Here is a 23460-nt window from a genome sequence, read left to right as displayed (position 1 = left end):
ACCTGAAAGTGGAAAATTCCTGCATAGCCATCCTGAAAGCTCTGTCCATGAGGCACGACCCTGTGGAGAAGTTTTTCATTTAGAGTCAGCGATCCTATAGCAGCGAGGAGCCAGCAGTCACCTGACCAGAGAAGAGTATAAAAAAACAAAAAAAAAACAGATGAGTCAAAGAGGAAAAAAAGCAATTAGAACTGTGTCATTAGAAACCCTGAATAAAATGCCAACATGGATATTTTGCCTTCTGATCACAGCACAGCAGTTTAACTGCCTTCTACAACCAGCAGGGGGACAGAAGGAAGGATGTGGCGTTTATTTTCCCTGAGGCCTGTGCAAACTCATTCCTGTTTACATCTCCTCCTCAGAGCAGTGGAATTTTCCAGAGCCTCAAAACTGTGTGAGGGCCAATAGCAGACTGAATGTATTTGATACTTTTATACCAGCTGACTGCAAAGAAGCAATTTAGATTGGCCCCTAAAGTTATTTGGATACTTAAGCACACTTAAAAATGTTGGAATGTCATTGCATTAGATACAGTTTTCAAAGAATACATTTCACCAAAAAAAAAAAAAAAAAAAAAAAAAAGAAGTTTGTTAGGTTTTAAATGATAAAACAGTGTTAAAAAACTTTTGTCAAACATTTTGGAACATGTCCACAGTTATTGTGATGAATTTGGGGTTTCCACACCTTTTTAACAATGAATTTCCATGATTTCTCCAGTCGTTTGTGATTACTGGATAAAAATGTTTAAAAATCAGATAATAACGACTGCACACAAAGAACAATTTCTGATCTATTTTTTTTCTCACCTTTTCTCCCCAATTTGGCATGCCCAATTCCCAATGCGCACCAGGTCCTCGTGGTGGCGTAGTGACTCGCCTCAATCCGGATGGCGGAGGACAAATCTCAGTTGACTCCACGTCTGAGACCGTCAATCCGCACATCTTATCACGTGGTTTGTTGTACCGCGGAGACCTAGCGCGTGTAGAGGCTTCACACTATTCTCCGCAGCATCCACGCACAATTCACCACGTGCCCCACCGAGAGCGAGAACCACATTATAGCAACCACGAGGAGGTTAACCCAACGTGACTCTACTCACCCTAGCAACTGGGCCAACTGGTTGCTTAGGAAGCCTGACTGGAGTCACTCAGCATGCCCTGGATTCAAACCAAGACCTTCTCATGAATTTGTAAGACTTTATTATTTTTCAAGACTTTTCAAGGCCTGGAAGTTACAATCACAACATTTCCAGTTTTCCAACATTGCCGTTAACACGGGAACCCTAAGAACTACACCTGTTGTTACTCTACTAAGGCACCTGTGTGAAGCTGAGTGGAACATCAAGCATCATTTGCACTCAAAAAAGTCATTGCCCTTACTTAATTGAATTAGAGAAAGTTTTTACATAAAATTTAAAGGTGCACTTTAATCAAATAAAGATTACTTTAATCAATGAGTGAAAGTGTCTAATAACAGGGCAGTTACTGAGATTAAGCGAGTAGTATTCGGCTGGACATGTGATTCTAAGATGGCAGCTCCCATGTGTGGACCCTCTCCATGTAGAATAAAATTTTATAATTTTTTAAGGTTACTGATATGACTGGAGTCTTAATTTTAATGTGAGTGGTCATGACATTACAATTCATGTCTTTAGGAGTTAAACTTTTTCAATGAGGAAAAAATTACTGAGTGCACATTTAATGTTTTTCAGTCTGATTAGGTCAATTTAATTGAGCCAGCATAATTTGGGTGGATTAGGTCAAATTCTTTTTTTTTTTTTTCATTGTAAAGATGTCAGAGTCTTACAAATACAAAAACCAATCATTTCCAATAATAATGAAAATAATAACATTGGATGACATTGAAATGGAAAATAAATAAAAAGGCAAAGGAAAGGATAAATAACTACTAAAATGGATTAGGCCAAATTCATGTACTATTGACCTGTTTCAGTGACGTCACTTTTCCCCCGCAGCCGCCATATTTGTGACCATCAGTGGGATGAAACAATGGTGGTGAATGGAAAAATACCCATAAAACTATATCAAGAAAAACCTAAAAAAATGCTTCTGATCCATGCCAAGTCCAAGGAAAGTTGTATACATGTCTGAGGTCAGCACAAATATTACCAAATTTGACTTTCGTGGACATTTAAATTGATTTTATCCACGATTTACCTCCATACGGCGGTGAGTCTGTTGTGTGACTGGCGAGATAACATCTCTCATTCAGAAGTTATAAATGTTTGTGTTGTTTTCTGATCTGATTTGGTTAAAATATTGCAAAATCCTGTCCTTCTGAATGTAAGAACTGCTTTTAACTCATTTTACTGAATAAGACTAATATGTTTACATTGTAGTCAGGTGGTGTGAATAAAGTCTGTGCTTCATAACATTACAATGTGTTGTTTATTGATTAACATTAGTATATACACATTAAATACATTGCAGCACAATGAAGGTAAATGGAATTTTGGTCACAAACATGGAGGCGTGTCACCCAACTTAATTAGGTTTGTCAGACTCGATTTACTAAGGTTTATTTAATTAATTTTCTTATGTTGGTTCAATTTAATTGATCGTATTAATCATTAGTATATGCCCGGTGAGAAAGTGTAAGAACAGTGAAACTGTTGCAGTCATGTAATTAATGTAATGTCAAGTAAATATGCAGCACTCAAATCAAGTATACCCTTGAAAGAGAAAGTCCATCTTTAAACTAAGCACAAGCCCTTCACCACAATGGTAACCTCCAAAACTCCACCATAACAGACACTCTTAAAAAAAAAAAAAAAAATATTTAACAGAACATTAAACATTAAACAAAATCTCCTCCAATTCTCATCTTCCTCAAAAATGCATAAAATAACACCTAATTTCAACACCTGTTCTCTATCCAGTCCCATGCAAAGCATGCTGGGAAATGGAAATCCCCTGCCCAGTTTCATCAATGCTACATTAACACCACAAAAAGTGTTCATGTAGTCCCAACTCAAATGGATTAAGTAAACTTCCTTTTTTTTTTTTTTTACAAATAGACTGAACGCAATGAAATCAAGTTATAACAAAACGGTCTAAAATTGTGTTGCTTTAGTTCATTTTATTTAAGTAAAGTGAACAAATAGCAAAAATAAATGTTTTTGGAGTGTGCAGATACCAGTTGGTTTGAAATTTTAGTATCTAATCCTGGACGTTTACCTTATTTGACACACCCAGTGCAGGTCATGAAGCCCGTTAGATAAGGGAAACATTCGAAATGAGTAGTGCTGGTGATCCTCCAGAACCAGGATTGTGAAACACTGATATATTGCAATGGAAATGATAGTGTGGATTAAGTGTGCAAATCCTTTTTGGGGCCACTGTATAAGGCCAGTAAGGTAGTAAAAAGAAGGAGAAAAAAGAAAAAAACTTGGAATGATTACAAACATGCGCTGACTCAAGGTCAGCAGGAAGCGGGTGAGTCACATGCAGACACGCCCCAGGACAGTTATATGAGCAGCTCTTTCTGTCATGACTAATGCTTTGAGTTTGCTGGTAGACCCAAGTAATCATTTTCACAGGATTCCATGTTATATAATACCTGCAGAGCACCTAATAAGAGAAACCTGGAGAACTCATGTAAAAACATAAACTTACCCAGAGCTCCTTGACAGATGTCTGTCCTTGTGGCTCCGCCCAAAATGAACTGCGGATCATCACAGAGCTCCTGTGGGAAAAGAAGGAGTAGAAGGGTCCAAACTGGAATCAGGGAACCCTAGGGTCTTTGTTCTTTACGTGTTAAGCCCTCTAGGTTTAAATTAAGCAAGATCTTTAGTTTACCCAAAAATGGAAATTCGTTCCACACCCTTAACTGCTATTTTTTTTTATGGAAATGGTGCAATGCATAATTGTTTTTTTCTCTCAATGCATCATTTTTTTAATCAGATTTTTTTATTTTGCATGGAAAAGAGTGGCATAACTATTTCTCCTTTAGAGCTTCACAGAAAAAATAGCAGCATACAAGTTTAGAATGACCACCATGATCACACAGGAACTCAACATTGCTTCCAAAGGTCTCGGTAGCCTGACATCAACCCCATTCTTCTGAGTTACTGACAAGCGACATCTCCCAGCAGACATCTTTGCATCAATTCAAACTGAGTTTACTTTTTTATGTGGCACTACTGATACCGCATTGCACATACAGCCTTAGAGGCAAGAGGTCTGGTCTGTGGAAACCAGGATGTAACTGTGTTCACATAATCAGTGCAATTACGAGGCTGCATTTTTTTCCCTCTAAGATAACACTTTTACTCCATGGACGGTCAGGTTTTGGGTTAAGGTGTGGGTTAGGGCATATAGTTAAAAAAATATATCCCTTCATGTTTACTGTATTACATCATTTACAACTAAAAACAACTCCCTTTACAACTCTTTTGGTGCCCCTCTGTGGACATTTCAACCCTGAAACTGTCAACAACACTTCCAGCTTTAGCCACAGGGCTGATTTCACAGACTGATTTCAGCTGAAGAATTTTGACCTTCTGTCGTCGATTCAAAGTGAGATCAGTCTGGAAGGACATGAGAGTAAATAATGACAGAACGTTCTTTTTGGGTGAACTATTCCATTCTGTGCACGTTTTCAAGTTTACGTGTAAGAGACAGCTGCCACACCTATGGTGTCAGGGCAACATTCTCATATTCAGCACAAAAACAGTAATACTGCCACCCTTGAAGCCCTTGATATGAATCACATGTTCGATGACTAAGTGTGGCTACAGAAACTTTATTATGCATGCGTGTGTGACAACAGCTGCAGTAAAGAGAGAGAAGGGAGGGGTCAGCTTGGTTAAATGTGGGCACATTCTCATTCTCTGTAGCAGGATGTGTGTGCCCACGCTCACAGGCATGTTGTTATCTAGACCTTCTATAATGCGCATTGTTTGTTCAGTGTTATGGATGAATGCCTTTAAATTAAAGTACCCATTAGCACATGCTGCATACTGCAACAGCACAGAAGCTCACATACTATTTAACAGCAAGATTGTTTTCTGTTGTAAGGTCACAGGCTAGATTTAACTGACTGAATGTGAGTTAAATCTAGTCAATCAATTTTATCCCTTAAAGGTGAAGTGTCAATTTTTTTATGTTAAAGGAATCTTCCGGGTTCAATTAAAGTTAAGTTCAATTGACAGCATTTGAAGTATAATTTTGATTACCACAAAAAAATTATTTCTACTCGACCCCCATTTATTAAAAAAGCCGAAATCTGGGTTACAGTAAGACATTATAGTTGAAGTGAATGGGGTCAGTACTTAATCACTAAAATACGCTGGCTACCACCCCTGGAGTTCGCTAGCTCGCAAGTTCAAATCCCAGGGCGTGCTGAGTGACTCCAGCCAGGTCTCCTATGCAACCAAATTGGCCTGGTTGCTAGGGAGGGTAGAGTCACATGGGGTTACCTCCTCGTGGTCGCCATAATGTGGTTCGTTCTCGGTGGGGCGTGTGGTGCATTGAGCGTGGTTGCCGCGGTGGGTGGCGTGAAGCCTCCACACGCGCTTTGTCTCCGTGGCAACGCACTCAACAAGCCACGTGATAAGATGCACAGGTTGACGGTCTCAGACACGGAGGCAACTGGGATTCGTCCTCCGCCACACGGACTGAGGCGAATCACTATGCACCACAAGGACTTAAAAGCACATTGGGAATTGGGCATTCCAAATTTAAAAAAAAAAAAAAAAGAGTACAGCCACAAGATGTAAACATTATACGTGTTAACATGATAAAATCAGGGATTTACCAGCATTACAGCATTTACCAGATTGCCAGTGTTTTGATGTCATGCAATGTAGGTGAAATATTGGATATACACCCAGATAAGGTTAGTAAGATTTTGTCACACTAAAATCATGTTAACACGTATAATGTTAATGTCTTGTGGCTATACTTTTGAAACAGTGTGTATTTTAACGTTTACAGACAGATAATAAAGTGATCAGTGAGTGTATACATATTGGCAAACCTGTTCGGCTAATTATTTTTGCAGTTCCCTTTGATGCCACTAGTGGTGCTGAAATTACACACTTCGCTATTAATAAGAGCAAACATCTCTTCCAAAATATCTTGGTTATGTTGGAAATGTTTGTTCCTTAATGCAACATCTTAAACATCTTTATCCAATGATTATTTTGAGAGCAGAGAATATTTGACAACATAAGCATGGCCAACACCCAAAGCATTATCTTTTTCCCCTCACCGTTGGGCGCATCCACTCCACATCGCGGGTTTTGGAGGAAAACGGGGCGAGTTCTTTGAAGCCAAGAGAGGGTGGCTCAGCGGGGAAGAGGGGATCTTCAAAAAGATATCCCCCTTCCAAACACTCCTGTCTGAGGGCCTCAAAGTCCTGGTTCCGGAAGTGTATGGCCTGCTCAAAAGAGCCCATGCCCTCTGCCTTCAGTCTGTTGGCACTGATATGTGCCGAGATCCCTCCATATGAGTACATGCTGGAGTGGTGAGATGCAAAGCGGGTATAAATAGCAAAACTGATACCAAGATGATTCACACTCACTCAACATTTAAGCCTCACTCTAAGTTTCTCATCCTTTTTGTTACATTGTAAAGACATTATGAAGAGTATTGTCTGTCCCCGTATTCAATAAGGATGTGCAAGGGTGGTCAACTAATCGACTAGTTGTCTAACAACTGACTAGTCGATTAGTGGGGTCGACTACTAACATTAATATTTTTAATGGTGGTGGTTTTAATGGTAAACGCAAATCTCAAATTAACTGAGGGACACAACTTCTTACAGAGTGTTTTTGTGTGATGACAGCTTGCTGTGCTTAAAAGTGAATAACAGTCAGCACAGTAAAAACCATCTGAAAGAAGTTTCATCTTTTTAATGCTTTAGGTTTAGTCTTTTTATGAACTGTTACTGCAAAGCACCGCATCAACAATACATTTCAAGACAATCACTGTTGAACATGAAATCCTCTGCTGTGAGTATGTTTCCGTATTTGTGAGGTGCTGTGGAGAGATTGAAGTATTTTGCTGATTCTGTCTGACACTGCTTAAATAAATCGTTGCAATAAAAAGGTTTATGTCGTGATCTAGATGTGTACTCAAAATATTATTTTGCATTTCTGCGATTTTGAATGTGCAGCGAGGATCGCCCTGAAGTGCATCATTCTGCGTTCAAGATGCGCATAATGACGGTTTCACATATCCTCCATGAGCAGGGCGTGAGCAGCGCATTTTTGTTTTGGCGCCCATGTTAACAGATGACACCCTTCACATTGCAAGCGTGAGTCGCAAGGTGACGTGTCCCAGAAGCGTCCCAGACGTGGCAGTAAGCGGATAGTTTTGGCGCCGAGCCTATTTTTGCTGTGTGGCTTATGCTGAACTCAGCCTCTCTGGGTGTAGCAGAAAACTAAAATAATTAGGAGATTATAGAAAAGACGCAAAAGCAAATAAACAATATTTAAACCAAACCTACTATACACTACAATGTATAGGTCTGCATACACACATTTTTGATACTATTGTTGTCAAATTTTACTGCTGCTGACTTTAAATATGTTCTTTGATCGTAATCACGACAAACCGTTTTGGAAATTTCAGTCTTTCCCCATTCAAGTAGATAGGAGCTGTACTGTTATGCCGCTAGTTTACAAAGAAAAAGCTGCCCAGCCTGCCTGTTAGCGTTCCAAAAATGACCGCAGAGTGGACTGACTTGCTTTGAAAGAGGCTTTGATATTTTAACCAATCACGACCAAGTACGCTTATAAACAAGTGCAAGTGACTGCCCGCCGTTGCCGTAGGAACCTAGAAAAGAGACGCGGCCAATGTGAAAACCCAAACGCGACGCCCCCGCAGTATGTGTGAATCCGGCGTAAGTGGTTTTGTGCCACTCTGTATTGGTGCCGTTCTTATTTCTTACATTGATAGTTTTGTGCAATAAGATATTATAGTTATTTAGCCTATTTATTTGTTGAATATTCATTAGTCACCATGTTGAAGTGCTGCTCTTAGCATCCGTAAATCCCTCTAAAAGGTGTCTGATCAGGGTCTCGTTAACATAACAGAGCCTAATTATACATTATTATCTTTAACACTGACTAGACGACTAGTCGTTCAAACAACCGACCCATTAGTCTTTAGTTTTGCACATTCTTAGTATTAAACAAACATGTAAAATGTCAATTTTGTACACCAGCTTAAGGACATATGTCAAAGACTATATTAACATTTATGGTCAACCCGATCTCATGAAAATTCGTACATAATTTCACATGGTCTCGCACGATGTTGTTCGCATAAACTCGTACGACTTCATCACACGCAAATTCCCGGATGTCTAGTGTGGTAGTAAGCGCGAGTTCCACGCACGAGGCGTTAAGGACATGCTTATTAATATTATGCCCTTACCCAAACCCCTTATCTAAACTTAACCGATCAGTAAAGTGTGTAAACATGATAGGAAGCTGTTGTGTGTGACAGAAGCAAGTCATTGTCGAGTATTAAATTGAAACGATGTCCAGCGACGTCATTAGCTGTAGTGAAAGTCGTAGGAATTCAAACGTGTGCAGTCGCACGATATCATACGAATTAGCCAAAGTTAGAAAAGTCGAAGGAATCCTGACGATTTCGCCATGAGAGTGTGTTGACTACACCACTATTAACTCTGCTAGGACATCCTCTAAAAATTACCATGGGACCAATTTGTTTTAATGCTAAAAAAGTTCTGGAATAATTTGCTTGCAGATGCCACATGGGTTGATATTTTGTTATCTAATGCAAAAAAATTGAATACTAAATCTGGCTTTAAAATGTATTATTAGAATGATGCCATATATATATGGATATTATCTCAAATTAAATGGTGTATTTCAAGAAAAAAAACAAATATCCTTTAACACTTAAAGTAATGTGGATGGAGAGAAATAAAAGACTCTCTTTGATAACTATGATGAATGCAGATTCATCTCTATGGCTCATGCTCAGTGAAATATGTAAATATGTGCACAATGTCTGTACAGCTCTTTCAATTTTCAGTGTCAGACAGATAATGTACTTGTATATTATATGCATGGCAAATAACTGTGTATTCATACTGGCAAAAACATTTACACCTAGTATTTGCTATCTCAATCTGTTTCCAGCAAACAGTTAATGTCAATGGTTTCATTGTGCAGCTGGTCTCAAAACTCAAGATAAATGCCTCCCATTCATTCAGCACATAAATCAGACACACACCAAAACCCAAATGCTCTACAGTAAATCCAGTAATAACTTAGATAGTAATATAGGCTATTACAGGACTGTTTCAAATGGTATATTTTGGTTAGATTTAACATTATAAAAGATTGTTCACTTCGTTTCTTTTCCAAAAGCTACTTAAGGAATGCAAAACATTTGGTCGTTGCTGTTGTCTTAATCCAACTACCATTAAATCACGGCGGTCGAATTAATCCTTAATTTTAACTGGGTTGACGCGAAACTACACCAAGGATTAAAGTTTACATTTCTGATCATAAATGCGTCAAACACATTCACATAGGACATTAAAAACAATGTTAAATACGACAGAATAACAGCAGGCCGACGGAGAACCAACACTGACTGACTAAAATAACTCCCGATATGAATCATTCATAGCAACACAGGAGACTTGTCAACTTGCCTTTTAACTGCGGTATTGTCAGTCTCTTCTGTTAGGGTGATATGTTATACTGTATATACCGTTATTTTGGCCCGAAAGACAAGCGATACACTAGTATGTATTAGAGAGGCGCTCAGTGGGTGTTTGAGTACAGAGGAGGCGGAGCCACTGCACACATCAATAACACCGACAAGAACACTTGAAATGAAATAGCGGACAAGTGCATTACAAAATTAAAATCAGACTTTATTTGTTGCAACAAGGCTGCAGAGTGGACACATTTATAAATTTCAGGTGGCACACAATACAAACTATATTTGCATTTACAGAAGGAAATACCAGTGTTTGTAAGTTTCCAGCTTGGTTTAAAAACTTTAATTTAAAATTTCATATAAAACTAATATATATATATATAGCAAGTTTAAGACTTAAACCAAGTTTGAGCCACAGTAACAGCAAGCACCTCTAAAAAGAAAAAATTGAATACAGTGATGACTAGCACTGCAATAACTGTAAAAGTGCATTACAAATAAAACAGGTAACTTTACTTGTTTCTCCTTGCAAACATTTACAAAAGTCAGGTGGTCCACAATACAAATGAAGCATTTAGGTATATAATTGTGTAACTAATAGAATACAAGTATATTTCAAAATCCTCTGTTCCTTTAAATCATGGCAAATGTCAGCCACTGAAAAAAAGATAAAGAAACATGTTAAGCATATACTTAAACACACACACAAAAAAGAAAGACTGAGACATACAGTACATGTACTGTGCATAGTGAGATATACAGTACCTGGTAGAAGTCTAACTCAATAAAGCCACTGCTGTCTATGTCGATCTTCTTGAACACTTCTACAAAAAGGAAACCAGAAGAATTTGTTGCTTGACAGTTATAAAATATTAAAGCATACAAATAAAAAGAAAAACAATACTTATTGTTCTACAGTCTGTCTGTCTGTTTGTCTATCTGTCTTAATGTACTGTACCGTCAACTTATCTTTAAGCAATATTAAACTAGCATATCTATGTAGGAAATGGTTGCCTGGGACAACAGTCAATTAAACAGTTTTGCATACATTATACAATAATATTTAAAAGGAATATTCTGGGTTCAATACAAGTTAAGCTATATCGACAGCAATTGTGGCATAATATTTATTACCACAAAATGTAACTGACTCGTCCCACATTTTCTTTAAAAAAAAAAAAAAGGCACTTACAGTGAAAGTGAAAGGGGCCAATCTGTAAACGTTAAAATACTCACTGTTTCAAAAGTATAGACACAAGATTAGGCCTGTTGCAATTATTAAACAACCATCTGATCGTGGTTATTTGATTGAACCGTGGTTATCGGAGATAACCGAGATTATTCGGCATACTTATTCCAATCACATTTTAATGCACAAATAAAAATAAAAAAATTCTCCCCTTTTCACCCCAATTTGCAATGTCCAATCCCCAATGCGCTCTAAGTCCTTGTTGTGGCGTAGTGACTCGCCTCAATCCGGGTGGCGGAGGACGAATCTCAGTTGCCTCCGCATCTGAGACCGTCAATCCGCGCATTTTATCACGTGGCTTGTTGAGCGCGTGGAGACATAGCGCATGCGGAGACTTCACGCTATTCTCCGCGGCATCCACGCACAACTCACCACGTGCCCCATTGAGAGCGAGAACCACACATTAGTGACCACGAGGAGGTTACCCCATGTGACTCTACCCTCCCTAGCAATGGGCCAATTTGGTTGCTTAGGAGACCTGGCTGGAGTCACTCTCGCATGCCCTGGATTTGAACTCGCGAATCCAAGTGTGGTAGTCAGCATCAATACTCGCTGAGTTACCCAGGCCCCCACAAATAACGGAATTTTAAGCGAATATACTGTATAAATGCCATGAATGGTGTGTTTCTGTGTCATTCAACTGAACTCCGAGTCCTAGTGTTACTATCTGAGCCGCACCATGGACGTCAACCAGCTCCTGTCCTGAAGAGCGCATGAAGTGCTCTGATGTGCGCACTGTCAGCAGAGGCTTGCGCCAAACTCCCGCGAAAATATAAATGAACAAGTATAAACTGTGACAGTAAATGCTAAGTGCTCCGGTTCCACTTTAAACGATCATGTAATGGCAAATGTTCCTGGTTCATACACATGCAGTGACAGCTGAGGAGACGCACACTTACTCTATTTCAGTGGAGTGATGAAAAGATGAAACGAAATCTCAAAGGTTTTGCTTCATGACAAATAAGGGCTCGTGGGGTTTATCAGAGCATTAAAATTACACGTGAAAGTGAAGAAATTAGGACAGAAATATTGTACTATTGCATAATACAATAAAATATTTATTTTTTATAAAAATATATAATGTAAAATATATGAGTAAAAACAGCAACAGTGTAAATGTAAAATTAACCAAAACTGAAGTTGATCAAAAATAGAGACATATTTTAAGTATTTAGAAATATTTTGATATTTAAAACATTAATTTTCATGTCATTCATAAGTTTTTAAAGCCTTAAAAGGAAATCACATATCCCTATTTTATTATTTGATTTATATATTTCAAGGTAAATTTGTAAAAATCACTTCTTAAGGTGTATGAAGAGCATATGCAGAAAAAAAGCACACCTTAAGAAATATGACAAGTTATTTGACAATTAATCATGAAAGCCCTTAAAGAGACAATTAATCGTCATAATCGCAATTATTTGTTTGACAATTAATCGTCAGCCAAATTTCATAATTGTGACAGCCCTACACAAGATGTAAACAAAATGCATTTTAACATGATTTTAGTGTGATAACATTGCTTACTAACCTTTTCTGTGTAAAATTATATGCCATTTTTTTGCGTTTCTCCCCTTTTCTTCCCAATTTGGCATGCAAATTCCCAATGCGCTCTAGGTCCTGATGGTGGCGTAGTGACTCGCCTCAATCTGGGTGGCGGAGAATGAATCTCAGTTGCCTCCGCGTCTGAGACCATCAATCCGTGCATCTTATCACGTGGCTTGTTGAGCATGTTACCGCGGAGACCTAGTGCATGTGGAGGCTTCACGCTATTCTCTGCGGCATCCACGCACAACTCACCACGCGCCCCACCGAGAGCAAGAACCACACATTATAGCCACCACGAGGAGGTTAACCCAACCTGACTCTACCCACCCTAGCAACTGGGCCAATTGGTTGCTTAGGAAGCCTGACTGGAGTCACTCAGCACGCCCTGGATTCAAACTTGCGACTCCAGGTGTGGTAGTCAGCGTCTTTACTTGCTGAGCTACCCAGGACCCAGTTATATGCTAATTTAACAACTTTGTTGCCATGATGATGTAATGTCAACAAACCCTAAAACAACTGTTGAAATGATGATATAAAGAACTTTACAGCTCAAATAACACACGAGTTTTAACAGAAGAATTAATGAAAGTGCTTTTATAAAATTATAAGCTTCACATTTCTGCCTTTAAACCCTCCAAAAACTGGTCTCATTCACTTCCATTGTAAATGTCTCACTGTAACCTTGATTTTTGCTTTTTTTAAGAAAAGGTTGGACGAATCAAAATAATTTTTTGTGGTAATCAACATTATGCCACACATGCTGGCGATTGAGCTTAACTTGTATTAAACCCAGAATATTCCTTTAAGTGCAGAATGCCACAATTGGCCAATCAAAATGAAGAGTTCCAGAGAGGCGTGAATAAATATATTCATGTGACTGTGTTCTTACTAAACATCATCTCCAGACGCATCACACAAGCCACAAAGTTATCAAAGTCAATGGTCATGTCGTCTGCTCCATAACGTGCAGCCAGAATCTGATGAAGGCAGTCATTCAGTGAGAACCCTGCGCAGTGATCACCAATAAATCCAGTTACTTTCATAAACAAAATTCATTACAAAAATTCATTACAAAACGATTTTGTTCATGCATCAGGAATACTGACTGCAACGGTCTGAGGAAGAATTACAGTAAATTGTTTTTTTTTCCCTATTTATGGAAACGCTCATTTAAAAAATATATATATAAAAAAAGTCTAAATGAAGGTCAAAAGGTCAGTGCACCTGCTTCCTTCAAAGCCATTCGCATCTCTGGTGTACTCATGCAGCCAGACCCATCCATATCATTCTTCTTGTAGATTGCCTAAAAATAGGAGGATGATGACGAAATTAGTAAGACAACCAAATTTGCAAGTCGACTTTTTGAGTCTGAATGCTGCTTTTGAGACAAACATACCAGATACTTTTGAATTTTCTTCCAAAGAGAGGCAAACTCAGCTATACCCAGTTTACCATTGCCACTGTCCTGTACTAGAGTTAAGTAAAAACTGATTCAGACTTTCAAATCCTACCTTATTGGACACCTTTAAAAAAAACTGCTTGGTTGACAATTTGTAAAGGATACATCCATAAGGTTCACCATGACCCTACACGTATCCATACTGAAACCATCCGTCTTTATATCGGTCCCTGTACAGAGAAGACAAATTGTTTCATTAATATCTTTAAATCTGAAGATTTTTTTGCTATTAAAATCCTCCTATCCCACTGTAATATGCAGAGACAAGTAAAAGTAATCCAAACATAGGCTGATTCCTCAAAAAGTATAAACAGTATGGCACTATCGAAACATTGCTCTGTTTGTTTGAGCGTTCCAACCAGTCTGACATAGCAACACTGGCTCAACCAATGGCGTGAGTTTTAGGCGGGGCTATCTCTTTGTTGACCAATGGCATTTTTTTGCAATTCTGTTTGGTGAAGCTACACACTTCACCTTTGAAAATATGATACTTGTTCATTTATCAATGATGTATAAAGAAAAAAATGACAACTCACGTTTTGCAACGATTTTGTTGAAAATTGTCTGCAGCTCAGTGGAAGAGATCTCCATGTCCTATGGCAAGAACATACATGAATGATTACATATTTATATACTGAATTTTTCAAACATGTTTCATAACTATTAAGTAAAGTAATCCATCAGCATTAAGCATGGTCTGATATAACTCACATCTCCTGCAAGTTTGGTAAATAGTCCCCTAAAGCCAGCATCCACCTCCTCTTCAGACACAGTCTCCTGAGGAGACAAAACTTATATCAGCGCTATCCACAGTAATACAGTCAATTGTTAGATTATAAGTGAGGCACGGGGAAAATGTGACTTACATCTTCTATATGTGCCTCCACAGGGTCATCACATTGTCTGGAGGAAAGACAGATAATAGCTGGTGTATCACATAGAATCACTTGTAATATTCATTATAATTACATATTAACACAGATTTTTTGAGATCTTATCAATGACCAGTGTTGGGTAAGTTACTTTAAAAAAGTAATACACTACAAATTACTAACTACTTCTCTAAAAAATTATAATCAGATTACTTAACTAATTACTTCATTGCAAAAGTAATCACATTACTAATCACTTTACTTTTAAGTTAATTTCTAAAACACTTGTCGCAAACATTGTTTTTCCGCTCAAATTCAAAATAATGTCTGTTTTCTCCTTGTTCATTGTCGCACACCCTTCAGCTGTTACAGAAACACAAACAGGCATACATATGAACATATGAATTCACATTTTGTATTCCGCATAATTATTTATTTTTTTAAATATTTGTAACCCAAGTAATGTACTTAAAAGTAATTACTTTCATTGAAAGTCAGTAACTGTAATCTGATTACAAGAATTTTAAATGTAATGCATTACACTGCTTTTTGTGCCTAAAAGTAATTAGATTACAGTAACTAATTACTTTGTAATCCAATTACACCCAACACTGTCAATGACTAAATTTTGAATTCTTCAATATAAGTTTGTGATTTTTTTCGCCCATTTTATCATCCGCCATAGTGAAAATTGTAAGTTTGATTCTTTAGAAAAGTAATTGCACACCTCAACAAGCCACATCATTTGTGGTATCATTCATGTCTGTTTCACAAACAGTGTGGACAAGTAAGACACTTACAGTCTAAGTCTAATACTTAGGGTTAGGGGATAGTTAAAATCTCAATATCCCATAATCCAAATATCCTTAATAAACCCCCCTAAATATAAACATAAAAGGTTTTAGGGTCCTTACTGCATCTCAGACTGTTTCTCAGAGAATACACGCACACAGAAGTCTCCATTCTTGTTAGGCTCAAAGGTAGAGGGAACGATGAGATATTCTCCAGGAGGAAGTTTAAAGCGGGTGCTGACTTCTCTCAGGTTAATGAAAGTCTCAGATCGAGCTTTCTGAGCATGTGTCAGAAAATAGTTCTTATCCAGATGAACCTCCTTTTGCCCATGGAACTGCAACGAGATGATCAGAAAGAATGTAAAAAAAAAAAAAAAAGAAATCAGAAAGAGCATTTTATGTAATAATGTTTTCTTTTTACTATAATCAGTATGTTGATGCTCCATTTGCAGAAATCCTGACTTTTAAATAAGTCCATTGCTCACCTGAGGAGGCACCTGGAATAAAAAGGAAAAAAATTGGATAAACGGCTCCCATCACGTTATGTCGTAAACACTACTACAAATAACTAATGAAATGATATCTTAGCAACTCTACCTCATAGATGGCATAGCCAATGGTGTGCATGTCCTCTCCAGCCTTCCTCATTCTGCGTCGGTTCTTCTGGATCAGGCCAATGACTAAACTGCAGCCCACTTCATCATCATCCGGATCATCATCTTCCTCATCCAGTTTAATCTTAAACTGAGGATTCATCCAGAATGTGTCTGTGGAAGAGAACACACTATGAGCTGACAATAAATGCAATGGGTTACACTGCATAATTTCTTATAATGCATCTTTTCACATGGATTTATGCAGAAAACATTACACACTAAACATTTAAAGGGATAGTTTACGCAAAAATAAAAACCTGCATTTCTTTCTTCTGTGGAACACAAACACATAAACATGCCTCATGACAGCCTCAGTCACCTTTCACATTCATTGTATAGAAAAAGATGCAATGGAAGTGCATGGTGACTGAGACTAACATTCTGCCAAACATCTCCTTTTGTGTTCCACAGAAAAAAGAAAGTTATTTAGGTTTGCAACAACACCAGGATTGCTAAAATAATGTCAGACTTTTGAATTTTTAGTGAACTATCCCTTTAAGATAAAATCATAAACATCCATTAGAGATTCTCACAGGGATGGTTCCTGCAGCCACCAGCCGTAGAGCCTCTTCTCCAGCTGCCATCAAATTTACAAGCACTCCAGTGTTTGACCGAGTCAGAGGTCAGTGTGTCCGGAGTCAGAGTGCAGATCTCCAGACGGGTATAATGCCTCACAAAATCTGAAAATGACATCCTGCACAAGAAACAGAAAGTAAATAAATCTACCAAGAAGAGCTTTGGTGATGCCAAATCCAGCAGGGTTTTTAAATGAATGAGATTTTTACCAGAACTCTCCATCGTCTGCCTTCACATTCTCACGTTCAGATGGACTGACAGCGTTCCACTCAGAAGAGCTAAATGTGTATTAATGCAGATATATATTACCACTGCACAACAGTTTAGGTAGTAGTACTGTGTGATAATAGTTCCCTTACAAGCTCATGCAACTGTATGATATAGATTTTGATCAAATGAATGTCTCTTGTTGTTTTGAATTGTTGGATATGCACTTACTTGTCACTCCAGGCCCCCGTCCATTCTACCTGACCCCAAGGATTACGAACTCTAACCAGCTTCACCTTTTGGCCTCTGTAATTAACCTGATAAGGTCAAATTCTTACCATTAGAATGTGGTTATACATAAGTTAACAAGTTAACACTTGTCAACAGCAAAGAAAACACATTTAAATTGACTCAAACAATAAGCCAAAGATACCCAAAAATTAGGAAACACTCAGATAAATAACCTCAATTGCCCCAGTTAGAGAGTAAGCATGTCCTTTCACTAGTTTCTGAGAAGTGATGGCCTCAGAGTCTGCAGCACTGGTGATCTGTAGGAAGTATTAATAAAGGCACTATTTATATACAGTATATCTTTACCTATCTTTTCTATATCTTTCTTAAAGGAACTCACTCTCATGTCGTTTCAAACCCATATGTTGTTATTTTTTTCATGGAAAATTTATGCAGGACAGTTCATAGTGACCACAACTATCAAGCTCAAAAAAAAAAAAAAAAAAACCCTGACAAAAATACCACCACCACCACCACAAAAAAAAAAAAAAGTCTTCTAAGTCTTCAGAAGACATACAATAGCTTTGTGTGACAAACCAAGCAAAATTAAACTCATTATTCACTGTCAAAGTTCTGAAATCTCATTCGTGTTTGCGTTTAGATTCAAAAATAGCATGGACACATCATGTCAGGTCAAAGAAATGTTCCGAGTTCAATACAAGTTAAACTCAATCGACAGCATCGGCATAATGTTAATTATTACCTAAAAAATTAATTTAGACTTGACCTTCTTTTTCTTTAAAAAGCAACAATTGAGGTTACAGTGAGACACTTCCAATGTTAAAAATCAAAATAACTTACATTAATTCTTCTGTTAAATGCTTGTGTATTCTTGTTTTTTGTGGGATTAGATGGTTTACGTCTTAATAACATTAAGTTCTACTTTTGAAATAGCGAATATTTTAACGTTTACGGATTGTCCCCATTCACTTTCATTGTAAGTACCTCACTGTAACCCAGATTTTTGCTTTTTTTAAAGAAAAGGAGGGACAAGTCCAAATTAAATGTTTTCTTTGGTAATTAACGTTTTGCCACAAAAGCTGTTAATTGAGCTTAACTTGTATTGAACCCGGAATTTTCCTTTAAAAGTCAATGTGTGTCATAATTTGGAATAGAAATTGTATATTGTATAATGGATGAATTATATGGAATATTTTATGGTGGGTTTTCTTTTTTGTCCTTTTTGGAGCTTGACAGCATTGGTCAGTTCAGTAACAGCACTGAATCGTTGTTGTATGGAAAAGAGCTGCGTGAAGACTCTTGAAATTTCTCCTTTTGTTTCCAATGAAAAAAATCACAGCATACACGTTTGCAACAGCATGAGGGAGAGTAAATAATGACATAATGACATAATTTTCATCTGTATCCATGCTAAAGAACTCATACATCTATGGAGCATCCCAACAGAGCTCCAGAGTCCAGAGCCTTCCGGATGATTTGAAAAATGTTGGGTGGAGCACTTTTCAACTCATACATTTCTGCAATTCCTCCAGTGAAATCCTCAAAACCCTCTGTGGTGGAACCTCCAGACAAAGCTTCATAGCATCCATTCACCCTAAATAACAGAAGAGATGACAAGCAAGATGAGGTATCAAAGAAAGAAAGAAAGAAAGAAAGAAAGAAAGAAAGAGAGAAAGAAAGAAAGATTGTGGTTGAAATTCCAAACCCACTTGGCATAGGCCTTCTCCAGCAGGGCACTCCAGAACTCTGAGCCTGTGACTGAATGAACAAACAGCAGTTCCCCATCTCTTGTAGGCAATCGGTCATCCACCACCACATCCACCCATTCCCCAAACTGCCAAAACTGTAACCATTAAAATAACACATACTTCAATTAAATAGGAATGCACAGCAGATTACAGCAAAAAAATAAAAAAAATAACAAATAAATAAATAAATCCATGTGTGAACACTATTTTACAGCATCAATAGCCAAAGCACCATCTGATATGCCTTCTAAATCTGAAAGACCTGTGAAACCTCTACACTTCATCACAGCTTTGTGAAACATGTATAGCAAGGCATTACTTACAGTAACAATCTGGGAATTCCTTGATATAATAGGCATAGGAAATACAAATGCAAAGTAAAGCTCAGTACAGCCCACACATTCGGTGGGCTCTTGCTCTAGGATCAATGTTGTTCAGTTATCTGAGTCACTATGGCTTCCTGCCCTGACTAAAATATTTCACCACCCCACCCTTTAGAAGAAAGCAAATTCTGAGTGAGAACATAAGGGGAAGTTAGTCTCTCTGTCTATCTAGGAACTGCCTGGCAACCAGCCATAAGCACCCTAGCAACTCCCCAGCAACCACTTAGAACACTTTATCAAACTCCTAGCAAGGCCTACATCCCTTCACACTTTAAAACTCTCTTCAAACAATCCAAGAATTTAATAATTTAAAGAATTTATAATTTCAAATCTCACTCCAAACTTGCCACGTATTCAAACTACAAAAGGCCTATATAACCTTCAAACTAACCTTCAAATAGTTTTAAACTTCCAGACAAGGCTTTAAACATTGTATTGGTGTGCATGTAAATACAGAATACCTCTCAAGAAAAATTTGAGAAATGCTAGATGACTCGAACTCCACCAGTTTGCTAATCTACTAAATTAACTCTTTTTACCTGAAAGTGGAAAATACCAGCATAGTCTTGCCCAAAGCCCTGGTCAGATGGTACGACCCGAGCCAGAACCTCCTCATTGAGGGTTAGGGAGGCAATGGCCGCTAAGAGCCAGCAATCACCTGTAATAAACAAACTCAGTTGTGGAGGTTTGATCAACTTTACCATGTTGGAATAAACAACTGCAAAGGTATTATGAATTTTAATAATCATGAGTAACACTTAATTTTTTCCAAAGGACAGACATAAAGGAGTTAAGTTAGTGAAGAAATCATTAAGTCAATTAACAGTTTCACCACTTTTGAGTGCAGTATTTCAGCACAGAAAACTGTCTTATTCACTCATTAACCATTCGCCATCCAGTTTAACCAGGTGTTAAATGTATTGAAATACCACTGCGCCATAAGTATTTAAATGACTTTAATACTTTTCAGTGCAAACACACCTCCTTCAACGTACACTCACTTAGCACTTTATTTGGAACACTATGGTCCTTATAAAGTGCCCGACGTGGTCTTCTGCTGTTGTAGCCCATCCGCCTCAATGTTCTACATGTGCATTCTGAGAAGCTATTCTGCTCACTACAATTGTACAGAGTGGTTATCTGAGTTACCATAGCCTTTCTGTCAGCTCTAACCAGTCTGGCCATTCTCTGTTGACCTCTCTCATCAACAAGGCATTTCCATCTGCAGAACTGCCGCTCACTGGAAGTTTTTTGGCACCATTCTGAGTCAATTCTAGAGACTGTTGTGTGTGAAAATCCCAGGAGATCAGCAGTTACAGAAATACTCAAACCATCCCATCTGGCACCAACAGTCATGCCACGGTCGAAATCACTGAGATCACATTTTTCTCCATTCTGATGGTTGATGTGAACATTAACTGAAGCTCCTGACCCTTATCTGTACGATTTTATGCATTACATTGCTGCCAAACGATTGGCTGATTAGATAATCGTATGAATAAGTAGGTGTACAGGTGTTCCTAATAAAGTGCTCAGTTAGTGTAAATTACATTTATTATAGATTTTACTTTATTCACAAAACTCAGCCTTATTTGCCCGCTTTAATTAACATTGCGCTTTTACCACCCATGGAAAACAGGAGGTAAACAGATTTTTTTTTTAAGATGTTTTTTTTTTTTTTTTTTACTACAGTGTGTGCAGATACTTCACGCAATCAGTGGGCACAGTTCATTCTTAGTGAACTCCCCCTATGACTTTCCCAATTTTCAGAATTGAGATTCTATCCTCTAGCAGTTTACTGTTCTGTAGGCCTGCGCTGTTTGTCCTGCCCAAGAGTCCTTCACTTTCCACAATCTTCACAAAGAAAACTCAGTTAAGCTGGCTTCCTCGATATAAGCATGTTTCAGATTCTCCCCTGCTATATCAGCTTCGAAATACCTATAACTATATATGCCTAACTACTATTTATTTTACAGTAAGTATACTGTAAAATAAAATCCTTAAATATTGTGCTTATGCACTGTATGATGCAAAATCTGGACCAAGTTGCAAATTTCATTATCACATCACAGCTTGCACGCCCAGCACATTTATATAAAACACTGGGGAAATCGGTTTCAGTTGTCAAATACAAACTTGAGGGTTTCTGTCCCAATTTCTCTTCCTGTTCTTATACAATGGTACATAAAGACAATCCTCTTTAATAACAGATACAAAAAACAAAAAATGTCTCCTTGTGACTAAACAAACAGAATTTATATTCTGGGGGCTGAAAACAGCAGCGGCTGGGATTCAACCCAAAAAATGCACAAAGCCTTCTCTGATGTGTGAGCAACTACAAAGCATGCGTTATTAGACATAATTAGACATCAGTGCAATATTACTTCATTATGAAATTGCACAAGATGTACAATTTGATGACATCAGTTTAAGTGATTTAAAAATTGGTTTAATAATAGTGGAACACAATAGTCAAAAATAGTGGATGTGTGGTTAGATGCTTCTTAAAATGTTTCCAGATGTGTCGAGAAGGGATTTACGAAAAAGACAAATAACTTTTCAAAATGCAAGGCATGCCTGGTAAAAGATGTGCAATGTCACATGCACATCTTCCTGTCATTCTTCAAAAAAGTACCATTTTGTTTCTGGACAGTTAGAATTTTATAGCAGTACCTATACTATACATTGAAGAAAAAAAAAAAAAAAAACACAATTTTGTGGTGAAGTCAGTACAGCAGAAAAGATTAATAACTTTCTAACTGAATAAGTTAGTTTAAGCTTAAACTTGAAAATATTAAGTAAATTCTACATGTGTACTTAAATACTTAAATTCAAACATCTAAAAATGAATGCTCTAGTTAAATTGACTCACTTCAATCAATTTTATATATCATGAAGTAGATTTTACTTTAAAACCATTCAAATTTACTTAGAAAAACTGTGTGCAAAAACGTAAAAATAAAAATTAAGTAAATCTTACTAGACATTTTTATCTTCAGTGAGGAGCATATGAAACACTTACCTAAACCTCCTTGGCAAATATCTGTTCTTGTAGCCCCTCCAACAATAAACTCAGGACTGGAGGTCAGTTCCTACAGGAAGTGGAAAAGCACTGACATGAACATACTTTCCACAAAAATCAATAAATCAATAAATTACACCCCATGTTTTTGAGTTTTGAGCAATCAGTTTTAACAAAAGAAGCATCTGGATTCATGGTTAAAGACCCAGTGATGCATCTTTTCCATTCAAATACTTCAATTATAAGTCATTTGTTTGCATATATTGCAAAATATCTCTTTCTGAGGAAGAGTTTAACACTGCTAAAATTAAGAACTCCCCCCGGTTCTAATTCCGCTAATAAACGGGAAAACTGCGCAATGACAATTTACACTTAATTACACTGATTTATATTGAATTATAGCTAAATGCATGCTGCATTACTGTGGTCACCCTACATCAATAGCTATGATGATCTGACAGGAACTCACCCCAGGTCTTTTCCATTGAATGCCTCTGGTTTTAGATGATCTTGGACCGAGTTCGTTAAAGCCCAGAGATTCAGGTACGGGTGGGAATGTGGAATCACAGAACAATTCCCCGCGGCTCAGACACTCACTTCTGAGACCCTCAAAGTTCTGGTTCAAAAATTTCACGGCATTGGTATTCGTCCCAAAACCAGCCGCCAAGGCTCTCTTTTTGGCGAGTGTGGATGCCACTCCGGACATTTTCTACAGAAAAGTTTTATCCAGTGGCTTTTCTGACAGTGAAATGTTTCTTTTTACTCCATCTACTCCTCCTTCTAGGACAGGCGTGGTCGCGAGTGCCTATAATTTTTGGGCCCGTCCACATACACATTACGCGATGCTGCGTTCAAAAACAGCTGGACGGAGTTCAACGGAATGCAACAGGGGAACGAGTTTGTCCAAAGTTTGGACGCGTTGTTATCATATGTTGTCCAAACTTGGGAGCCGTTCATACAGGACACATTCTTACACACTTTTAATTGTTGTTAATGTGTCTGCGTTCAAAATGCAACAAATGA

General features: G+C 37.8%; 2 protein-coding genes across 2 annotated transcripts in view; both read right to left on the bottom strand.

Moving 5' to 3' along the window:
- LOC127412196 (calpain-1 catalytic subunit-like) overlaps positions 1 to 9794 on the bottom strand; it is a 30610-nt gene extending 20816 nt beyond the window's left edge. Inside the window, exons 1-4 of the mRNA XM_051648377.1 lie at positions 9661 to 9794; positions 6235 to 6481; positions 3636 to 3705; positions 3 to 121 (exon numbers count right to left, since the gene is read on the bottom strand). Coding sequence (XP_051504337.1) covers positions 3 to 121; positions 3636 to 3705; positions 6235 to 6480 — 435 coding nt within the window. The 5' untranslated portion in view covers position 6481; positions 9661 to 9794. The remainder of the gene's footprint in view (positions 1 to 2; positions 122 to 3635; positions 3706 to 6234; positions 6482 to 9660) is intronic.
- Positions 9795 to 9864: 70 nt separating this feature from the next.
- Positions 9865 to 23292, bottom strand: LOC127412206 (calpain-2 catalytic subunit-like). The gene is made up of 21 exons (XM_051648402.1): positions 22907 to 23292; positions 22438 to 22507; positions 19955 to 20073; positions 18994 to 19127; positions 18710 to 18878; positions 17497 to 17580; positions 17264 to 17349; positions 17035 to 17103; positions 16783 to 16943; positions 16191 to 16360; positions 16079 to 16090; positions 15717 to 15928; positions 14797 to 14833; positions 14642 to 14707; positions 14467 to 14524; positions 14036 to 14100; positions 13868 to 13936; positions 13696 to 13774; positions 13361 to 13477; positions 10437 to 10495; positions 9865 to 10328 (listed from the first exon to the last, which is right to left on the bottom strand). Exons 1-21 carry the CDS (start codon positions 23141 to 23143, stop codon positions 10305 to 10307), a joined length of 2097 nt encoding a protein of 698 aa, XP_051504362.1. The 5' UTR covers positions 23144 to 23292; the 3' UTR covers positions 9865 to 10304.
- Positions 23293 to 23460: the final 168 nt, after the last annotated feature.

The sequence above is a fragment of the Myxocyprinus asiaticus genome, chromosome 21 (genome assembly GCF_019703515.2).
Source record: "Myxocyprinus asiaticus isolate MX2 ecotype Aquarium Trade chromosome 21, UBuf_Myxa_2, whole genome shotgun sequence".
Taxonomy (NCBI): domain Eukaryota; kingdom Metazoa; phylum Chordata; class Actinopteri; order Cypriniformes; family Catostomidae; genus Myxocyprinus; species Myxocyprinus asiaticus.
This window is presented reverse-complemented; position numbering and strand designations above follow the sequence as displayed.

Coding starts and splice junctions, on each gene's coding strand:
- LOC127412206 (XM_051648402.1), bottom strand. CDS start 23,143: ATGTCCGGAGTGGCATCCACACTCGCCAAAAAGAGAGCCTTGGCGGCT. Junction 16,361..16,782: donor TGGCTGCAGGAACCATCCCT/GTGAGAATCTCT, acceptor TCTCTTCCACAG/ACACATTCTGGATGAATCCT. Junction 13,478..13,695: donor AATGGCTTTGAAGGAAGCAG/GTGCACTGACCT, acceptor ATCACTGCGCAG/GGTTCTCACTGAATGACTGC.